The sequence below is a fragment of the Equus asinus genome, chromosome 13 (assembly GCF_041296235.1).
Source record: "Equus asinus isolate D_3611 breed Donkey chromosome 13, EquAss-T2T_v2, whole genome shotgun sequence".
Lineage (NCBI taxonomy): Eukaryota > Metazoa > Chordata > Mammalia > Perissodactyla > Equidae > Equus > Equus asinus.
The window spans coordinates 59,573,778-59,590,291 of NC_091802.1; the positions used below are offsets into that span (position 1 = coordinate 59,573,778).

The following is a 16,514-nucleotide window of genomic DNA, read 5'->3' on the forward strand; positions in this document are numbered from 1 at the left end:
GCTGCGAGCGATGGCATCTGGGTGGGCTTGGAAGCCCGAGCTCTCTGGGCCCATGGCCCTGGGGCGCCGCTATTCGCTTCTTTCTTCCCACGCACTTTCTACACACCTGTCTGCACACATCCACCAACCCACCGGGGAGGCCTTGAGAGCAAAGATCGTCTTCCTTAGTCTTTATCCCCAACTTGGGTCATAGTGGTTGCTCAAGAAATATCAGCCTCAGCCGTCTCAAGACTGACTCATCACATCAATAAAAGGAGCCTCCAAGAGCAGCGAGGGGTTCTGATTCCCAGATGCTCGAAAACTCCCGGTCCCCCCTGCCCTGCCCCCGTGGAGGGAAGCCGCCCAGCCCCCACCCCCACGCCCCCACCCTCACCCCCGGCGCCTTGTTTGCTAAGAGTTTCTCTCTCCCAAGGGCACTTGCTGGACTTGCTGAGGACTCGAGGGAAGAACGGGGCCCTCGCCTTCCTGGAGAGCCTGAAGTTCCACAACCCTGACATCTACACCAAGGTCACCGGGCTGCAGCCCAACGTGGACTTCAGCGGCTTCAGTGGTGAGAGCTCCGTCTTTGACCGGGGGGCCGGCGGGGCTTCTCCAGAGCCTCTGGTTCCCAGCAACCTTAGCTCCATGCTATTCCAGGTGTTTTCCCTGCTCCCTCCAGGCCCAGGTTCCCGTGCCTGTGCCCCAGCACTCTGGGGGTGAGGAGACCCCCGTCCCCTAACTGTAGTAGGGGATGGGTCAGAGAAGGAGCCCGTGGCCTTGGTTGTAAAGGAAAGGCGTGTCCCTAATCATCCAGCACCGAGGAGGCCCGTCTCGGGCCCAGAACCTGCATTGAGAGGCGCGGGCAAAAGGGAAGCCTGTCGTTTCCCTGGAAAACCTCCTGAGACGGCCTCCACCTCACTGGGTGGCGTGTGCTCGAGGCGGAGCGGGTGGCCTGGTCCCGGAGTCGGCCCTAGTGGGGAGACAGAGGACGGAGCGGCCTCTGCCAGAGAGGAAAATGCGTGGAGCCTGCAGCCTTCTGTGCGTTTGCTCAGCTGCCTGAGTAAAGGTTCACGGCGGCTGGGAAGGAGACAAGGCCGTTCTTGTTGACTGAGTAATTGGGCCTTCCCCGAGGACCTGTTGAAAGAGTTAGGCATTCAAAGGAGCAAGACATCACTCAAAACTCTGCATGAGAAAACTCTGCCTGTTTGGCAGCACAGTCCGTGTTTACATTGGGTGGAGTTCTATTAGATTCGTATTCCCGGTTACGTTTTTCTTAGGATGACATTAAAATGAGCTGGCATTGAGCCCGTCCCGGCTGCTGAGGCAGGGAGCTGGGTCTGAAAGCTGGGTCCCTGGGGGGAAGCTGAGAGTGGATAATCCTCGTCCCCAAATCTCAAATCATGCTATTTATTTAACCAAATCATCGAGTCTGGTTGAGCCTGAAGGCTTTTAAGGAGAACAAAAGATTAGGGTGGGAGGTACGGCTTGAGAGGCTGGGCACAAGATGCAAGGACCCTGGGGGACAAGGAGCGAGGGCCGTGGTGGTGAGGCCTGGGCCCCCGTGCCCCTCTCCCACAGGGCTCATGGAGACGTCCAAGCTGACCGAGTGCCTGGCCGGGGCGATCAGCAGCCTGCAGGAGGAGCTGAGCCAGGAGAAGGGGCAGAAGGAGGCGCTGCTGCAGCAATGCCGGCGACTGCAGGAGCGCCTGGGCCAGGCCGAGGCCCGCGCCGAGAGCCTGCGCCAGCTGGAGGCCGACCACGGCCGCATGCAGCGCGAGGTCAGCGCCCACTTCCACGAGGTGCTGAAGCTGAAGGATGAGATGCTCAGCCTCTCGCTGCACTACAGCAACGCGCTGCAGGAGAAGGAGCTGGCCACCACTCGCTGCCGCAGCCTCCAGGAGGAGGTAGTGGGGGCCCCATGGCGCGAGGCCCAGCCCCACCTGCTGCTCTCCACCCCCACGCCTTTGCCCTCGCTGGTCTGTCTCTCTGGACCTCCCTCCCCTCCTCCTTGTGACACGTCCCTGCCCTGTGAGCCTTAGCTAAGGTGCTCCTGCGGGAGGCTGACCCTTGACCCCCACCCCCCAGAGCCCCTCCCATAGCCTACATGGCAACGAGTCTGCTCAGCCGTCACTGCCCGTGGCCTGGCTGATCTGTCAAGTGCCCACCATGGGGAGTCCCACGCACCCACGTCTGGGGGCATGTCTGGCTCTTCTGGGCTCCATGGTAGTGGACCCACCTAGTTTCACCCCCCCGGGGGACGGTGGACTTCTACCAGCCCGTCTGTGTTTCTCAGCCGGTCCTGGAGTCAGGCGGGAGAACAGGAGTGTTATTAGCGAGGCCCCTCAAACCCCCACAAGGCCTTTTACTCATTTTTCCGTTGGGGATAATTATCTTTTTATTGATTTGTAGGAGTTGTTTAAATATTGAGGATATTCATTCCTTGCCATTTTGCCATTTTCTTTTTTCCTTTATGGCATTGGTTGTTTGTTTTTAGCTTTTCAATTTTTAGCTTTATATAGAAATAATTTCAAATTTATTTAAAAAGCATACAAATAAAAATAGTACAACGGACACCCACATATCCTTACTTTCTCATTGGCATTCCCCCTCTCTTCTCTGTGTCACTGTCTCTGTCTCTGCCTGCCCCTCTTTCTCTCTACACATACACACACTTTTTTTTCTGAACCACTTGAGTTACATCATGGCCCTTTACCCCTAGACATTTCAATGTATATTTCCTAAAAATAGGGTATTCTCTCATATAACCACAGCACAGTTATCAACTTCATTAATTATGTGGATGCAATCTTTTTATCTAGTCTCCCGTCCGTGTTCCAATTTTATCATTTGACCCAAACAACATCTTTTACAGCCTTTCCCCTCCAGTCCAGGATCCAGTCCAGGATCAGGTGCCGCATTTAGTTGTCCTGTCTCCTTAGCCTCCTCTAATCTAGAACATTCCCTCAGCCTTTCTTTGTCTCTTATGGCATGGACATTTTTGAAGAAGACAGCCCCCTCTCTTTTCTATAATAGACGGCTCCTCATTTGGGGTTTGTCTCAGTTCCTCGTGAGTAGACGAAGATAACAGATTTTTGGCGGGATCCTGCACAGGGAATGCAGCCTGGCTCAGGGCACCCCATCAGGAGGCTGAGGTTCAGCTCCCCTCACTGGTGATGTCAATAATGCCCGTTGGGTCCAGGTGCTGCCCTATTTCTCCACTGCATAATCCCTGTTTCTTTTTCCTCCCTGCAGCAAATAAGCAATCTGGGGCAGGGGGTGGGGGAGGCATTTTGAGACCCAAAGCCACCCTGTTTCTCAGTGACATTCCCCCCAGACTTGGCCTCACTGGTGATTCTTGTCCAAACACCTCTTCCCTCTGGCGGCTGCGAAATGATGAGTGAGCCCCATCTCCAGAGTGCCCTGCAGTCGGCCAGTTGGCCCTTGGCATCCTCACTGTGGGAAGGAGCCTGTCTTCTCCCCATGTGCGCATCTGTTATTGGCACAGATGCTTGGGTTCCTGTTTCCAACAGTCTGTAACATGTTACTGTCCTGAGTGAGTTTGGTGCTCAGATTGTCCCAGATTTTGCCAGCGGGAGCCCCTTCAGCCTGCTCTGTGTCCCGTGACACGCCTCCTTGCTTTTTAAGCACCGACTCCCTTTCCTGCATCGCAAGGTGGTCTGAGATCATCTCATACCCACCCTGCCCCAGCTCCAGGGTCAGCCATTTTTCCGAGGGGCCCTGGTTCCTTTTAGAGACCAAGATCTGGGCGCTACGTGTGCTCATGGCTTCTGGGGTATCTTTGCTCCTTCGCCCTTTCAGGGGACAGAGCTAGAAAACGTGCACGTGCATACACACATGCACACGCACGTGCAAGTATGCGTATGCACATATGTAGGCAGGTGTGCACACACACACACACATGCTTTAGAAATCACGAGTTCACATCCCCACCTCTAATTCCAGTCAATCCCCCAAAGGTTTTTCTTGCCTTCCCCCTTGTATGCTTCTTGTATGCTTCCTCCATGAGAACCTGGCTCCCAACAATGTCAACACACTCTCTTGCTCAGTCCTATGGTCCATCTACAATGGTTTCAGAATTGCTCAGTCCATACCTGAACAGTAAGCAATCCTCCTGAGAAGAGTTCAGGGTTGTGATTCCCCCCACCCACTCAACCCTGCCCAGGGCTGACGGCTTGTAGTTAAATACTGTGCCGTAAGTTATTGTAGCTGCCCCCACCTCTCCATCCCTTCTCCCTCTCTCTCTCCCTTCATTGTGGCTGTGGTATTTGCTTGAAATATTATTAGTTCATTAGTTTCAGTTTACTTTCAGTTTTAGGTCCCCCCCCTTCCAGATCTTAATGATTTAATTTTACTTTTTGAATACGTAGACCATGACAGGCCTAACCTGGGTGCCCCACAGCAGGAACTCAGCAATTGCTTATGGATAGTTTGCTGACTAGATGTTAGGAAGGAAAAAATCCCAGCGGGACGGTTCTTCCTTCTCCACTTGACCTCAGCCCCGGGGTGAGCGCCAGACTCCACCCCGACGTCCAGACTTCCTGGTTTGTCTTATGTGGAAAGTCCCCTCTCCCCAGGGGCACCACACCTGGGACTCAGAGAGGCCAGGTCCATCTGCTCCAGATCCAGGTTTCTCTTGGGCCCCTGTGCAGCAGGATGGAGGCCAGCAGGGCCTGGCCAGGTAGTTTCCAGAGGACCACAGCCCTGCGCATGCAGCCCCCTGGGTAGGAGGTGGCACATGTTTGCACACGGATTACAAGTGTGTCTGAATAGACCAGGTCCTGTGTTCCCAGGCGTCTCTGCCCCATCTGACTGACTCTCCTCTTTCCTTTTACTTACAGGTTTTCATGAATCCAAATTCCCTTTATCTGACGCATTTAGCAGAATATGGAAGGGTAGGGCAGCCAGGGAGCGTGCTGGAGGAGACTTACTCCGGCCGTTCATCGCTGGCTGCCTGTGACTACCAGTTTCACGATAGAGATCCAAGAGCTGGTTGCCAGGGCTCCTCGCTCTGTTCCCGGGGACCCCAGCCTCAACTATAAAGTAGAGCTAACACAGCTTTCTCCTTCCACAAGGAGCTGGGCCTGTTCATTAGGCAAACCCTTCAGTCGATTTTGAAATCTCCAGAGAGGTACCCCGTTGAGTATGAGCAGTGTCATCATTAAGGAGAAAGGTTGAGAAACTCACCTGGCTTCTGGTCTAGTCGGGAAACAGTGCTTACATCGTCCCACCTCTGCATCTCCTCCCTGGACAGCTGTACCTGATGAAGCAGGAGCTGCAGCGGGAGAAGGTGGCTTCTTCCTGTGAGCGGGAGTTCCGAGAGCGGTCCCTGCAGATGGCCAGCGTCCTGGAACCTGGAGACGAGGAGCTGAACCGCCTGAAGGAGGAGAATGAGAAACTCCGGTCACTGACTTTCAGCCTGGTAGGTCCTGGTTCCCTCCCTGGGAGCTGGCTGGGAGTTTTTGCCACATCAGCCTGGGGCCTCCAGGCCGTGGATTCCTGACAGCTGGTTCCTTGAGGTGTGGCTAAGGACCAGAGGAGATGGCACCTAGCGACTCACTCCTACTGTTTCTCTTTACGTCCCTCCCTCCTGCTCTTCCCCCCGCCCCCAGACTTTGGCAGAATTCACGCCTATTGGACACTCATTAGAATGTCCCACCCAGCTTGTCTGTGCTGCCTCGTTGTTTTGGAGTGGATTGGGCTGATTATAAATGACAGGATTAGCTCTAAAGTTGCCGTCCTGCCCGCACATGCATTGGAGAGCAGGGAGTCACAGGAAGCAGAGGGATTAATGGTCCCCTAGCCCTGGAGTATGCAAACGCTTTGCTTCTCCTCTTCGATTCCTTCAGTGGAGAAACATCTATTTATGGGGGACAGACCTGTGGCGTAGGGATTAAGTGCGCACACTCCACTTGAGTGGCCCGGGGTTCACAGGTTTGGATCCCAGGCATGGACCTAACACCACTCGTCAAGCCATGCTGTGGTGGTGTCCCACATAAAATAGAGGAAGACTGACACAGATGTTAGCTCAGGGCCAATCTTCCTCAAGCAAAAGGAGGAAGATTGGCAACAGGTTAGGTCAGGGTCGATCTTCTTCACCAAAAAAAAATAGATAGATATATTTATGGAGCTATTCCTTCAGTAGACATTCCCCAGGCACAGAGCAGGCCCCTGCCTTGGCACTGCCTGTCACATGGCCTGGACTGTGCCATCGTTCAGAAACCGCTTCTGAAAGTGAGCGTGAGAAGGGAGTGACCTGGTTGTTCCCTCTCTCGGAAACTCTGCAGGTGGAGTTGTTGGAGAGCAGACTGAAACTGCCTCACAAGAGGAATCACTGTCCTGTGTCTTCAGCTTCCTCTGCTTTCTGTCTCCTTGACCACATATGAGCAGAACTGAAATACGTTTCCCATTTTGATTGTTGACTCTGCCTTTTCTGTCCCCAGTGTGCAGTCTCAATCTGTCTACACACCCTGCCTTGAGGCTCCCTGCTGCCTGTCCTCCAGGCACCAGTGAAGGGCATGCTTCCCCGGGGAGGCCTCTGCGGAGGTCAGGCAGGGTCCCTGGGCTCACCTCTCTTTGCGCCAGGCGGAGAAGGACATTCTGGAGCAGAACCTGGACGAGGCCCTGGAGAGCAAGCAGGAGCTGGTGGACCGCATCCACTCTCTGAGGGAGCGGGCTGCAGCGGCCGAGAGGCAGCGAAAGCAGGTGAGCCTTCAGGCTGTGTCCGCGGGCAGGGCTGCACTGGGACTGGGGGGGAAGACAGCTTCTTCAACCCACACAAAGCTTAAAGCCAATTTTGCTTAACTAATGTGTTGGTCTGTTTACTTATTCCTTCCTCGAAGCTGCATTGAGCACCAGCTCACGCTCCCAGACTAGAGGTCACGTCCAGTTTGTGGGGTGGTGAGAAAACAGGCAGACAGACAAGCAATTAAAACACAGGGTGATTTCAGGCATGTGGGGCCCCAGGGTGAGAGCAGAGGATCTCTTTAGTTGCTACAAAAGGCGAGGGGAGGACAGGGAGGAGGAGAATGAGGCTGGAGGAGGGAAATCACGCACGCGCTTTGGGAATTGGACTAAACAAAGCAGTGCGCACGCCTCCCTCCTGCCTCTTTCGGCGCCTGAATTCAAATCCAGTCCGCACAGCGACTCTGCAGAGGCACTGGGAAACCTAGCACTTAAGAAGGAGCATGAATTCACCTTATTTCACCCTAGAACCAGCCCCCTATCTCTCCCTGAGGCTCCCCAACCCCATCCCATCCTCAGCCCCAGCCTCGGAGCCACTGAGCTTCATGTGACCTTCCCCCTCTGTCCAGTACTGGGAAGAGAAGGAGCAGACCCTGCTCCAGTTCCAGAAAACTAAGGTGGACTGTGAGATCTACAAGGAGAAGATGAACGCCCTGCAGAGCCAGGTGGTGGAGCTGCAGAAGGAGCGGGACCAGGTGCCTACCCCAGCAGAGGCGGGGGGCTGGCCCGGGTGCTGGGCTGAGGGGCTCAGAGAGAACAGGAGGTGCCTGCCCTGGCTGATTCTCTGCTCCTCTGGGTGCGACGAGGGCTGGCCAAGTCACACAGGTCGCCCCGCCCTCAATGGCAGCTGGTTCTGGATTCGGGGTCTCTCTCCTTGATCCACTTGAGGTTTCTGTCATCCACATGCTCACTGTGCGTCATCCTGCCTCCTTTTGTCTCTGGCACAAATGTTTGTGTTCACCCCACATATTGGGTGTTATTAAAACCATGTATGTTTACATGAATTGTCAACAAACAGAAAGCTTGTACGTCATGGAGTGAGCTCGTGTTTAGTGTACACCAGATGCATCCAAGATAAAGGCAGACAAGAAAAGGTTTGCTTTCTCTGGCTGGGACTCTCACATCCTGTCTGCTCGGCCTCTTTATCCTCTGGGCGTCCATTGTGTCTCGGTCCCCAGGCCTACTCGGCGAGAGATGGAGCCCAGATGGAGATTTCTCAGAACCTGATGGAGAAGGACGCGCTCCGCAGGAAGGTGTTTGAGCTGATGGACCAGGTCTGCGAACTGCGCCAGGAGCTCCGCCAGCAGCAGGCTGAGGCGCTGCCAGGGGTAAGCGTGGGGGGCCGCGGATGCGGGGTGGCGGGGCTGGAGTGTGGTGTTCGATGAGGGAGAAAGCAGCGTGTGAAACCATGCAGGCAGCCTTACTTTGAGCTGACGCCTCCGTGAAATGTTTGACAGTCTAATGTCTGAACCTGGTGATAGACCACATGCCTGAAGGGAGCTATGTTCCCAAAGAGCTGAAATGATGACAAAACCTCTGATTATGGTCCGCTGGCAACTCCAGCTCCAGGCCCCATGGTGTGCGGGTGAAACTCTTCAGAGATGCCTGGAACCTGGGCATAGTCAGACTCTCCCCTCCTGGTGGGGACCCCAGCCCTTCCTCCCTCACCCCTCCCCGCATCAACCATGTTCCCCAAAAATGTATATGTGCACAGAAAAAAGACTGATGGACAGACAGAAAAATGCTAACTGTGCAGTTTCTGAGTGTGGGTGAATTTTATTTTATTCTCTTTTTTTTATTGAGTTAATGATAGGTTACAATCTTGTGTGATTTCAGTTGTACATTAATGTTTGTCATTCGTGTTGTAGGTGCACCATTTCACCCTTTGTGCCCACCCCCCACCCCACCTTTCCCCTGGTATCCACTAATCTGTTCTCTTAGTCCACATTTTTAAATTTCTCATATGAATGGAGTCATACAGAGATTATCCGTCTCTAACTGGCTTATTTCACTTAACATAATTCCCTCAAGGTCCATCCATGTTATTGCAAATGGAATGATTTTGTTCTGTTTTGCAGCTGAGTAGTATTCCATTGTATATATGTACCACATCTTCTTTATCCATTCGTCTGTTGCTGGACACTTAGGTTGCTTCCACGTCTTGGCTATTGTAAATAATGCTGCAAAAGTCCTTGGCGTGCATAGGACTTTTGGGATTGCTGACTTCAAGCTCTTTGGATAAATACCCAGTAGTGGGATGGCTGGATCGTATGGTAGTTCTATTTTTAATTTTTTGAGGAATCTCCATACTGTTTTCCATAGTGGCTGCACCAGTTTGCATTCCCACCAGCAGTGTATGAGGGTTCCTTTTTCTCCACAACCTCTCCAACATTTGTTACTATTAGATTTAGATATTTTTGTCATTCTAATGGGTGTAAGGTGATATCTTAGTGTAGTTTTGATTTGCATTTCCCTGATGATCAGCGATGATGAGCATCTTTTCATGTGTCTATTGGCCATCCATATATCTTCTTTGGAGAAACGTCTGTTCATGTCTCCAGCCCATTTTTTGATTGGATTGTTTGATTTTTTTGTTGTTGAGTTTATTTTATTCTCTTATCTGTCTGTTTTCACCCCAATATTCTATGTGGAGCATATATATATATTATCCATATAGTATATATTATTTGAATAGCCAGTAAAAAACCACATATATTCTGTAAAAGAAATGAAGCGCCATTCACCAAGCCAGTGGCTTTCCGTCTCCATGGTGGTCAGCTCCTACAGCGCTGGGGGTCCCAGTCATGGAGGAGGGGACATAAATTGTTTTGCCTGGAGGTCGATGAGAAGAAACCGCCCAGGAGGGTAGAGACGGGGTGGGCTGACTTGGTGGAAAGCCCAAGGGCATCCAAAGGAACATTCCTGAATTAACCAGCCCGTCTGGCCGTCTTTGGCAGCCCAAGCAGGAAGCGGGGGCCAGGGAGCCCTGTCCGAGGGGGAAGCAGCGGCTGGTGCGCATGTTTGCCATCTGCCCGCCAGACAACGGCAACTGCAGCTGCCTCAGCTCTGCCGAGGTACGGCCGGTGCCTCCTCTACTGCTGGGGGTGGACCGGGACAGAAGGGGGCCTGGCACACAGGAGGTGCTGAAGAAATACGTGGATGAGGGGCTGCATTCAGATCTACATGCACACTGGTACCCCAGCACCGTGCTCAGCACTTGCACGGTACAGCTGTCAGCACGTGACCCTTGCTGGCCAGTAACTTGGCCTCTTTGGGCCTCAGCTGCTTTGTGTGTAAAGTGGGACAATACTGCCCACCGTATAGACTGATCGTGAGAACAGAGTCCCGTAAAACAGAAAGTGGCTAATAGCGTGCCCAGCACATAGTAGGTGCTAACTTGATGTGACCTGGCTCCGCCTTCCCTCCCTCTCTCCTCCGCTGCCCTGCCAGTTAGGGGTTATGGCTTATTATTTCCCTGACACAGTGGGGCAGCAGGGGAGGTCCGTGGGGGCTCCCGTGTGAGCCCCGTTCCGACCTCGGCCCTGTCCTCCTCAGTCCCAGCTCTGGTCTGACCTGAGCGCCACGTCCAGCCGTGAGCTGGTGGACAGCTTCCGCTCCAGCAGCCCGCTGCCTCCCAGCCAGCAGTCCCTGTACAAGCGGGCTGCAGACAACTTCCGGGAAGACCCCTGGTCTTGCAGGTAGAGAGGGACTGGTGACAGGGGCCCCCTGGCCACTCCCCGGGGACACCAGCCTAGAGCAAGGGCCGGGTGGACGCTGGGAGCTCTGCGTCGGAGACCGGGAGCAGGCGGTACAGACTAAGCTGCTTCTTATGCTTTGCAGTGACTTCCGGGAAACCCTGGAGGAAGATCAGGGCAGCTGCCTGGGAGCTAAGACAGGCGACACAGACCTGGACTATGAGATTGTAGACAGGGCAGGTGAGCACTCCACACGCCGAGCCTCTGCAGCCACCCACTTGCCCTGGGCTGGGCCGGCAGAGCCGAGAGGGGAAACGAGGACAGGATCTTCAGGGAGGCAGGGGAGACCCCTGGCCTCTCTCCACGGGCCGGGCGGAGAGAAGCAAACTTGACCACTGTGCTGCCCTGGGCCTCTGAGAAAACCCAGGCTGCCTGTCAGTTCAAGCCAGCGCCCAGATGTACACTGTTCACCAAGCATCCTTTCCGTTTCTCACCCAGAGGCTAAGGGAGTTGCATTCTTCTCCTGTCCAGCTCAGCACAGACATTCCGACAGCTCCATACACACATTTTCTCTCTCTCTGTCCCTCCTTGCTGGGACCCATGGACACTTAGGCCTCCCAGTGACATCAGAAGGCAAGAGGCTTAAGTCCTCATTGCTCCTGGCCGAGGCACCTGCTGGGAGCATCTCTTCTCCAAGTTGTTGGCACCTGCAACCTTCTCTTTGCTCTTGTGGCTGATTCCCCAAGTGTGTGCTGTAACTGGGCCTCTCTCCTTCTTGAGGCACGGGCCCCTCCTGGACAGCCTCCTCACCTTTGCCACCCTGCACATCTGCCCCCAGCCTTGGGCCTTGCACACAGTAGGTGCTTAGCACCCTGTCTGGAATTCACCCCACAGCCACCAGGGGGTGCATGTACCCCATGCTATTCTGCACCCTGGCTCATGTAGGCGGGTGGCCCAGGGCTTTCTGTGGGTCTCATGACTAGAAACTGCATCTCTTGCAAAATCATCGGCGTTTTTGTGTATAACGGTGATCATCTGAGGGGATCCACCGAGGCACAGCCCACCTGCCTGTGAGATCACGAATGGGGAGGGTTCTTGCTCTTTGTTTTTCCTCCATGGTGACTCTGCGTTATGTCCCGGGTTCATATGCTTTTAGTGGAATTGACCTCAAATACATCAGGAGTGTCTAATTAATTTCATTTGGCTTTGAATGTGAGCACGAATGGATTTTGGCCTGGGAGCTGGGCACGGGCTGCCTGGAGCAGGCAACTGTGAGCCCTCTACCGGCTCCTGGTTCTTATGGGCGGTCTGCGAGGTGAGAAGGGCAGCGCTGGACCTCCAGGGAGGCTGCCGCCTGGGCGTGGGGTGCGGTCTGTCGCAAAGGTTGCATGTTAAAGTGCCAGAGCTTGGAGAGACCCTGTGGACTGCAACTCAGAGGCCCACCGTGGCCATCTGGGCAGCAGCATGGCCTGGGGTGAGCAGGAGGCAGCAGATGGCCGGTGGCAATGGCTGCCATGCAGAAATGCAGGCCTAGGTTACACCAGATTCGATTCCTCAAGTGACACCAGAAGTCCAGATTCTAGATTCCCTGTGTTGTAAAATGTTGGCAACTCATTGAAATATCACAAAAGGACACAATGTGGGTCAGACCCTGGCAGCTGCAGCTCTCCGCCAGCTCTCCGACGTGGCGGAGGATGAGTCGAGGCTCTGAGCAGTGAGGAAGGGAGGAGGAAGAGGAAGCTCAGCCTCAGCGAAGAGGGCGGACGGGGCAGCAGGGCCTGAGGCTGGGGGAGGGGCGCTAAGGTTGTTGGGTGAGCAGGAGCTCTGTTGGGAGTGTGGTGACCTCGTGGGCCAGCCCGGCTCTGTGTCTCAGCCCTCCGATTCCTCCTAGACCTTCCTGAGTCCGAGAGCAGCCTGCAGCCATTCTCTGGGGGCCTCTACGTCTCAGCCAGGTGAGTGACAGGTGGGGATCAGGGCCAACAGGTGGCAATGCAGAGTGAGGACTGCATCCTCTCACTCTTGGGAGGTGGGAGCCTTTCCAGGGATGGAGTCACGGCAGGGGATGGAGAATTCCAGAATGCTGGGGCTGGAGGGTGGCCAATGGGGAGATGGCCTGGCCTGACCTCCTCCTCTGGGCCGCACATGAGCTCCCTCACCTCCCTCCCTGCAGCAACGTCCCAGTGCGGCGGAGGCCAGCCCGCAAGATCCTGAGCCAGGTCACAGTGCTGGCCTTCCAGGGGGACACGTTGCTGGAGCAGATCAGCATCATCGGTGGGAACTTCACGGGCATCTTCATTCACGGGGTCACCCCGGGTTCAGCGGCAGACGAGATGGCCTTGCGCCCAGGCACCCAGATTGTGATGGTGAGTGTGGCGCTGGCCCCTGGTGTCCCCCAGGATCCCCTTGGGTGTGGGGTCGGCGGCGGGGCAGGTAATCTCAGCAGCCTCAGACAGACTTGACAACGACGTGTTCTTGGAGTAGCCCACGCTCCTTCTTGGGCTGACGTGAAGCAAAGTGTCACACTCATTTAGAAGAGAGGGTCGCACTGACCCTCACTGAGACCCCGCACCCTGCTCCTATCCTGCCATTCTAGAACTCTGCAAGGTGAGCCGGTGAGCTGACTTGCGGCTAGATGACACAGCGTTTGTGAAGCCTTCTGGGACGCAGCAGTTTTGACCCAGGAATCTTTTTTGAGCTTATGATAGTTTACAACCTTGCGAAGTTTCAGTCGTACATTATTATTTGTCAGTCATATTATAGGCGCACCACTTCACTCTTTGTGCTCAACCCCCGCCCCCCTCCCCCCTGGTAACCACTAATCTGTTCTCTTTGTCCATGAGTTTGTTTATCTACCACATATGAGTGGAGTCATACAGAGTTTGTCTTTCTCTATCTGGCTTATTTCGCTTAACATAAAACCCTAAGGTCTGTCCATGTTGTTGAGAATGGGATGATTTTTTCTGGCTGAGTAGTATTCCATTGTATATATACCATATCTTCTTTATCCAGTCATCAGTCGATGGGCACTTAGGTTGCTTCCACGTCTTGGCTATTGTAAATAATGCTGCAATGAACACAGGGGTGCCTGGGTCTCTTTGAATTGCTGATTTCAAGTTCTTTGGATAAATACCCAGTAGTGGGATGGCTGGGTCATATGGTATTTCTATTTTTAATTTTTTGAGAAATCTCCATACTGTGTTCCATAGTGGCTGCACCAGTTTGCATTCCCACCAGCAGTGTATGAGGGTGCCCTTTTCTCCACATCCTCTCCAACATTTGTTATTTTTTGTCTTGGTTATTTTAGCCATTCTAACGGGTGTAAGCTGATATCTTAGTGTAGTTTTGATTTGCATTTCCCTGATGATCAGTAATGGTGAGCATTTTTTCATGTGCCTATTGATCATCCATATATCTTCTTTGGAGAAATGTCTGTTCATGTGGCCCCTGCCCATTTTTTGATTGGGTTGTTTGATTTTTTGTTGTTGAGTTCTGAGAGTTCTTTATACACTATGGAGATTAACCCTTTGTCAGATATGTGATTTGAAAATATTTTTTCCCAATTGGTGGGTTGTGTTTTTGTTTCAATCCTGTTTTCCCTTGCCATGTAGAAGCTCTTTAGTCTGGTGAAGTCCCATTTGTTTATTCTTTCTATTGTTTCCCTTGTCTGAGAAGACATGGTGTCTGAAAAGATCCCTTTAAGACTGATGGCAAAGAGTGCACTGGCTATGTTTTCTGCTAGAAGCCTTATGGTTTCAGGTCTTACCTTTAAGTCTTTGATCAATTTTGAGTTTATTTTTGTGAATGGCGTAAAAGAATGGTTGATTTTCACTCTTTTCCATGTGGCTGTCCAGTTTTCCCAGCACTGTTTGTTGAAGAGACTTTCTTTTCTCCATTGTAGGCCCTCAGCACCTTTGTCGAAGATTAGCTGTCCATAGATGTGTGGTTTTATTTCTGGGCTTTCAATTCTGTTCCATTGATCTGTGTGCCTCTTTTTGTACCAGTACCATGCTGTTTTGATTGCAATAGCTTTTTTTATTTTTTTTTTTAAGATTTTATTTTTTTCCTCTTTCTCCCCAAAGCCCCCCTGGTACATAGTTGTATATTCTTAATTGTGGGTCCCTCCAGTTGTGGCATGTGGGACGCCGCCTCAGCGTGGCTTGATGAGCAGTGCCATGTCCGCGCCCAGGACTCGAACCGACGAAACACTGGGCTGCCTGCAGCAGAGCACGCGAACTTAACCACTCGGCCACGGGGCCGGCCCCTGATTACAACAGCTTTGTAGTATATTTTGGGATTGTGATGCCTCCAGCTTTGTTCTTTTTAAAATCTCAGGATTGCTTTAGCAATTCGGGGTCTTTTGTTTCCCCATATGGTTTTAGGATTCTTTGTTCTGTTTCTGTGAAGAATGTCATTGGGATTCTGATTGGGATTGCATTCAATCTGTAGATTGCTTTAGGTAGTATGGACATTTTAACTGTGTTTATCCTTCCAGTCCATGTGTGTGGAATGTCCTTCCATCTTTTCATGTCGTCAGAGATTTCTTTCAGGAAAGTCTCGTAGTTTTCATTGTATAGATCTTCCACTTCCTTGGTTAGATTTATTCCAAGATATTTTATTATTTTTGTTGCGATTGTGAATGGGATTGTGTTCTTGAGTTCTCTTTCTGTTAGTTCATTATCAGAGTATAGAAATGCTACTGATTTATGTATGTTGATTTTGTACCCTGCAACTTTGCTATAATTGTTGATTACCTATAGTAGCTTTCTGATGGATTTTTTTAGGGTTTTCTATCTGTAAGATCATGTTGTCTGCAAACAGCGAGACTTTCACTTCTTCATTGCCTATTTGGATTCCTTTTATTTCTTTTTCCTGCCTAATTGCTCTGGCCAAAACCTCCAGTACTATGTTGAATAAGAGTGGTGAGAGTGGACACGCTTGTCTTGTTCCTGTTCTCAGAGGGATGGCTTTCAGTTTTTCCCCATTGAGTATGATGTTGGCTGTGGTTTGTCATATATGGCCTTTATTATGTCGAGGTACTTTCCTTCTATACCCATTTTATTGAGAGTTTTTATCATACATGGATGTTGGATCTTGTCGAATGCTTTCTCTGCATCTATTGAGATGATCATGTGGTTTTTGTTCCTCATTTTATTGATGTGGTGTATCATGTTGATTGACTTGCGGATGTTGAACCATCCCTGTGTCCGACCCAGGGATCCTTTGATAAGGCCACAGGGCTGTTGTACTGTGGGGCTCTTTTTTTTCCGTAATGATCTTATTGTCACTCTGTGTATGTGCATTAAAATATGCATAACATGAAATATACCATATTAATCACTTTGGCCATATTTCAAAACTTTTTTATCATAAAATGTTCATTAAACTGCAGAAAACAAAATGTACAACTTAACCAATTATCATTACGTGAATACATGGGCAAGGATGTGACTTTGATATGGCCTAAAAGCAGAATTGTTAAACTTCAAGCTTTTAAAAAATAGCAGGAAATTCACAAAATAGGCGTCACCCCATTCCTGAGGTTTGCCCCGTTCCCCCAGGAGGAGACTGGGGATGAGGTGGAAGTAGGGGGTGACGGTGAGCTCTGAGCAGAGGAAGGAGGGGCTGTGCCCCACGGGCAGGAGCCCCGAGAACCCCACTGGCCTCTCCCCGGGGACGGGCCGTGCTCTAGCTAAGCCTCATTCTTGTATCTTGAATGACCACGCCTCAAGCTCCTGATGTAAGTGTTGCCCTGTGTTCTCCACTCCACACGAGACAAAAGCCTGTCATTACATTTCTGACGGTCCTCTTGAGATTCTCAACCATCAGCGTACATCGTGGTTAAAGCAACCGAGCTCCTTTATGATGTTGGGGAGACAGTCCCGATCTCCGAATGGGGCCAATTCAGTTCTAACTGTGTTAAAAACATACCTTATTCTTTTCCTCCTTATAAAAATGTGTACTCTCCTAAACTAAAAGCAGCCCAGGGGATGAACGGCATGGACAGTGAGAGCCCTGTGGCGTGGGCCTTCACTGCTGGGGAAGGGGTGGCGGGGGGTTGCCATGGCTTTCAGTGGGTGG

The 16,514-nt window shown here is 52.0% G+C and overlaps 2 protein-coding genes across 8 annotated transcripts in view; one reads left to right on the forward strand and one right to left on the reverse strand.

The window, feature by feature from the left end:
- Positions 1 to 5,338, reverse strand: part of EIF4A3 (eukaryotic translation initiation factor 4A3) — a 36,910-nt gene extending 31,572 nt beyond the window's left edge. Inside the window, exon 1 of one of the 2 annotated variants that reach the window (XM_070483777.1) lies at positions 5,185 to 5,338. The gene's annotated coding sequence lies outside the window, so the exon portion shown is untranslated. The remainder of the gene's footprint in view (positions 1 to 5,184) is intronic. The other variant, XM_014863814.3, reaches the window with a different exon arrangement.
- Positions 1 to 16,514, forward strand: part of CARD14 (caspase recruitment domain family member 14) — a 36,565-nt gene that overhangs the window by 10,923 nt on the left and 9,128 nt on the right. For 5 of the 6 annotated variants that reach the window (XR_011493968.1, XM_070483762.1, XM_070483759.1 and 2 more), the window contains 11 exons: positions 413 to 550; positions 1,558 to 1,883; positions 5,252 to 5,419; positions 6,583 to 6,702; positions 7,311 to 7,436; positions 7,920 to 8,069; positions 9,699 to 9,815; positions 10,297 to 10,439; positions 10,582 to 10,676; positions 12,328 to 12,388; positions 12,607 to 12,799. Coding sequence is in view for 5 of the 6 variants with exons in the window: in XM_070483762.1 (XP_070339863.1) it covers positions 413 to 550; positions 1,558 to 1,883; positions 5,252 to 5,419; positions 6,583 to 6,702; positions 7,311 to 7,436; positions 7,920 to 8,069; positions 9,699 to 9,815; positions 10,297 to 10,439; positions 10,582 to 10,676; positions 12,328 to 12,388; positions 12,607 to 12,799 (1,637 nt within the window). In the remaining variant the exon portion in view is untranslated. The remainder of the gene's footprint in view (positions 1 to 412; positions 551 to 1,557; positions 1,884 to 5,251; positions 5,420 to 6,582; positions 6,703 to 7,310; positions 7,437 to 7,919; positions 8,070 to 9,698; positions 9,816 to 10,296; positions 10,440 to 10,581; positions 10,677 to 12,327; positions 12,389 to 12,606; positions 12,800 to 16,514) is intronic. The other variant, XM_070483761.1, reaches the window with a different exon arrangement.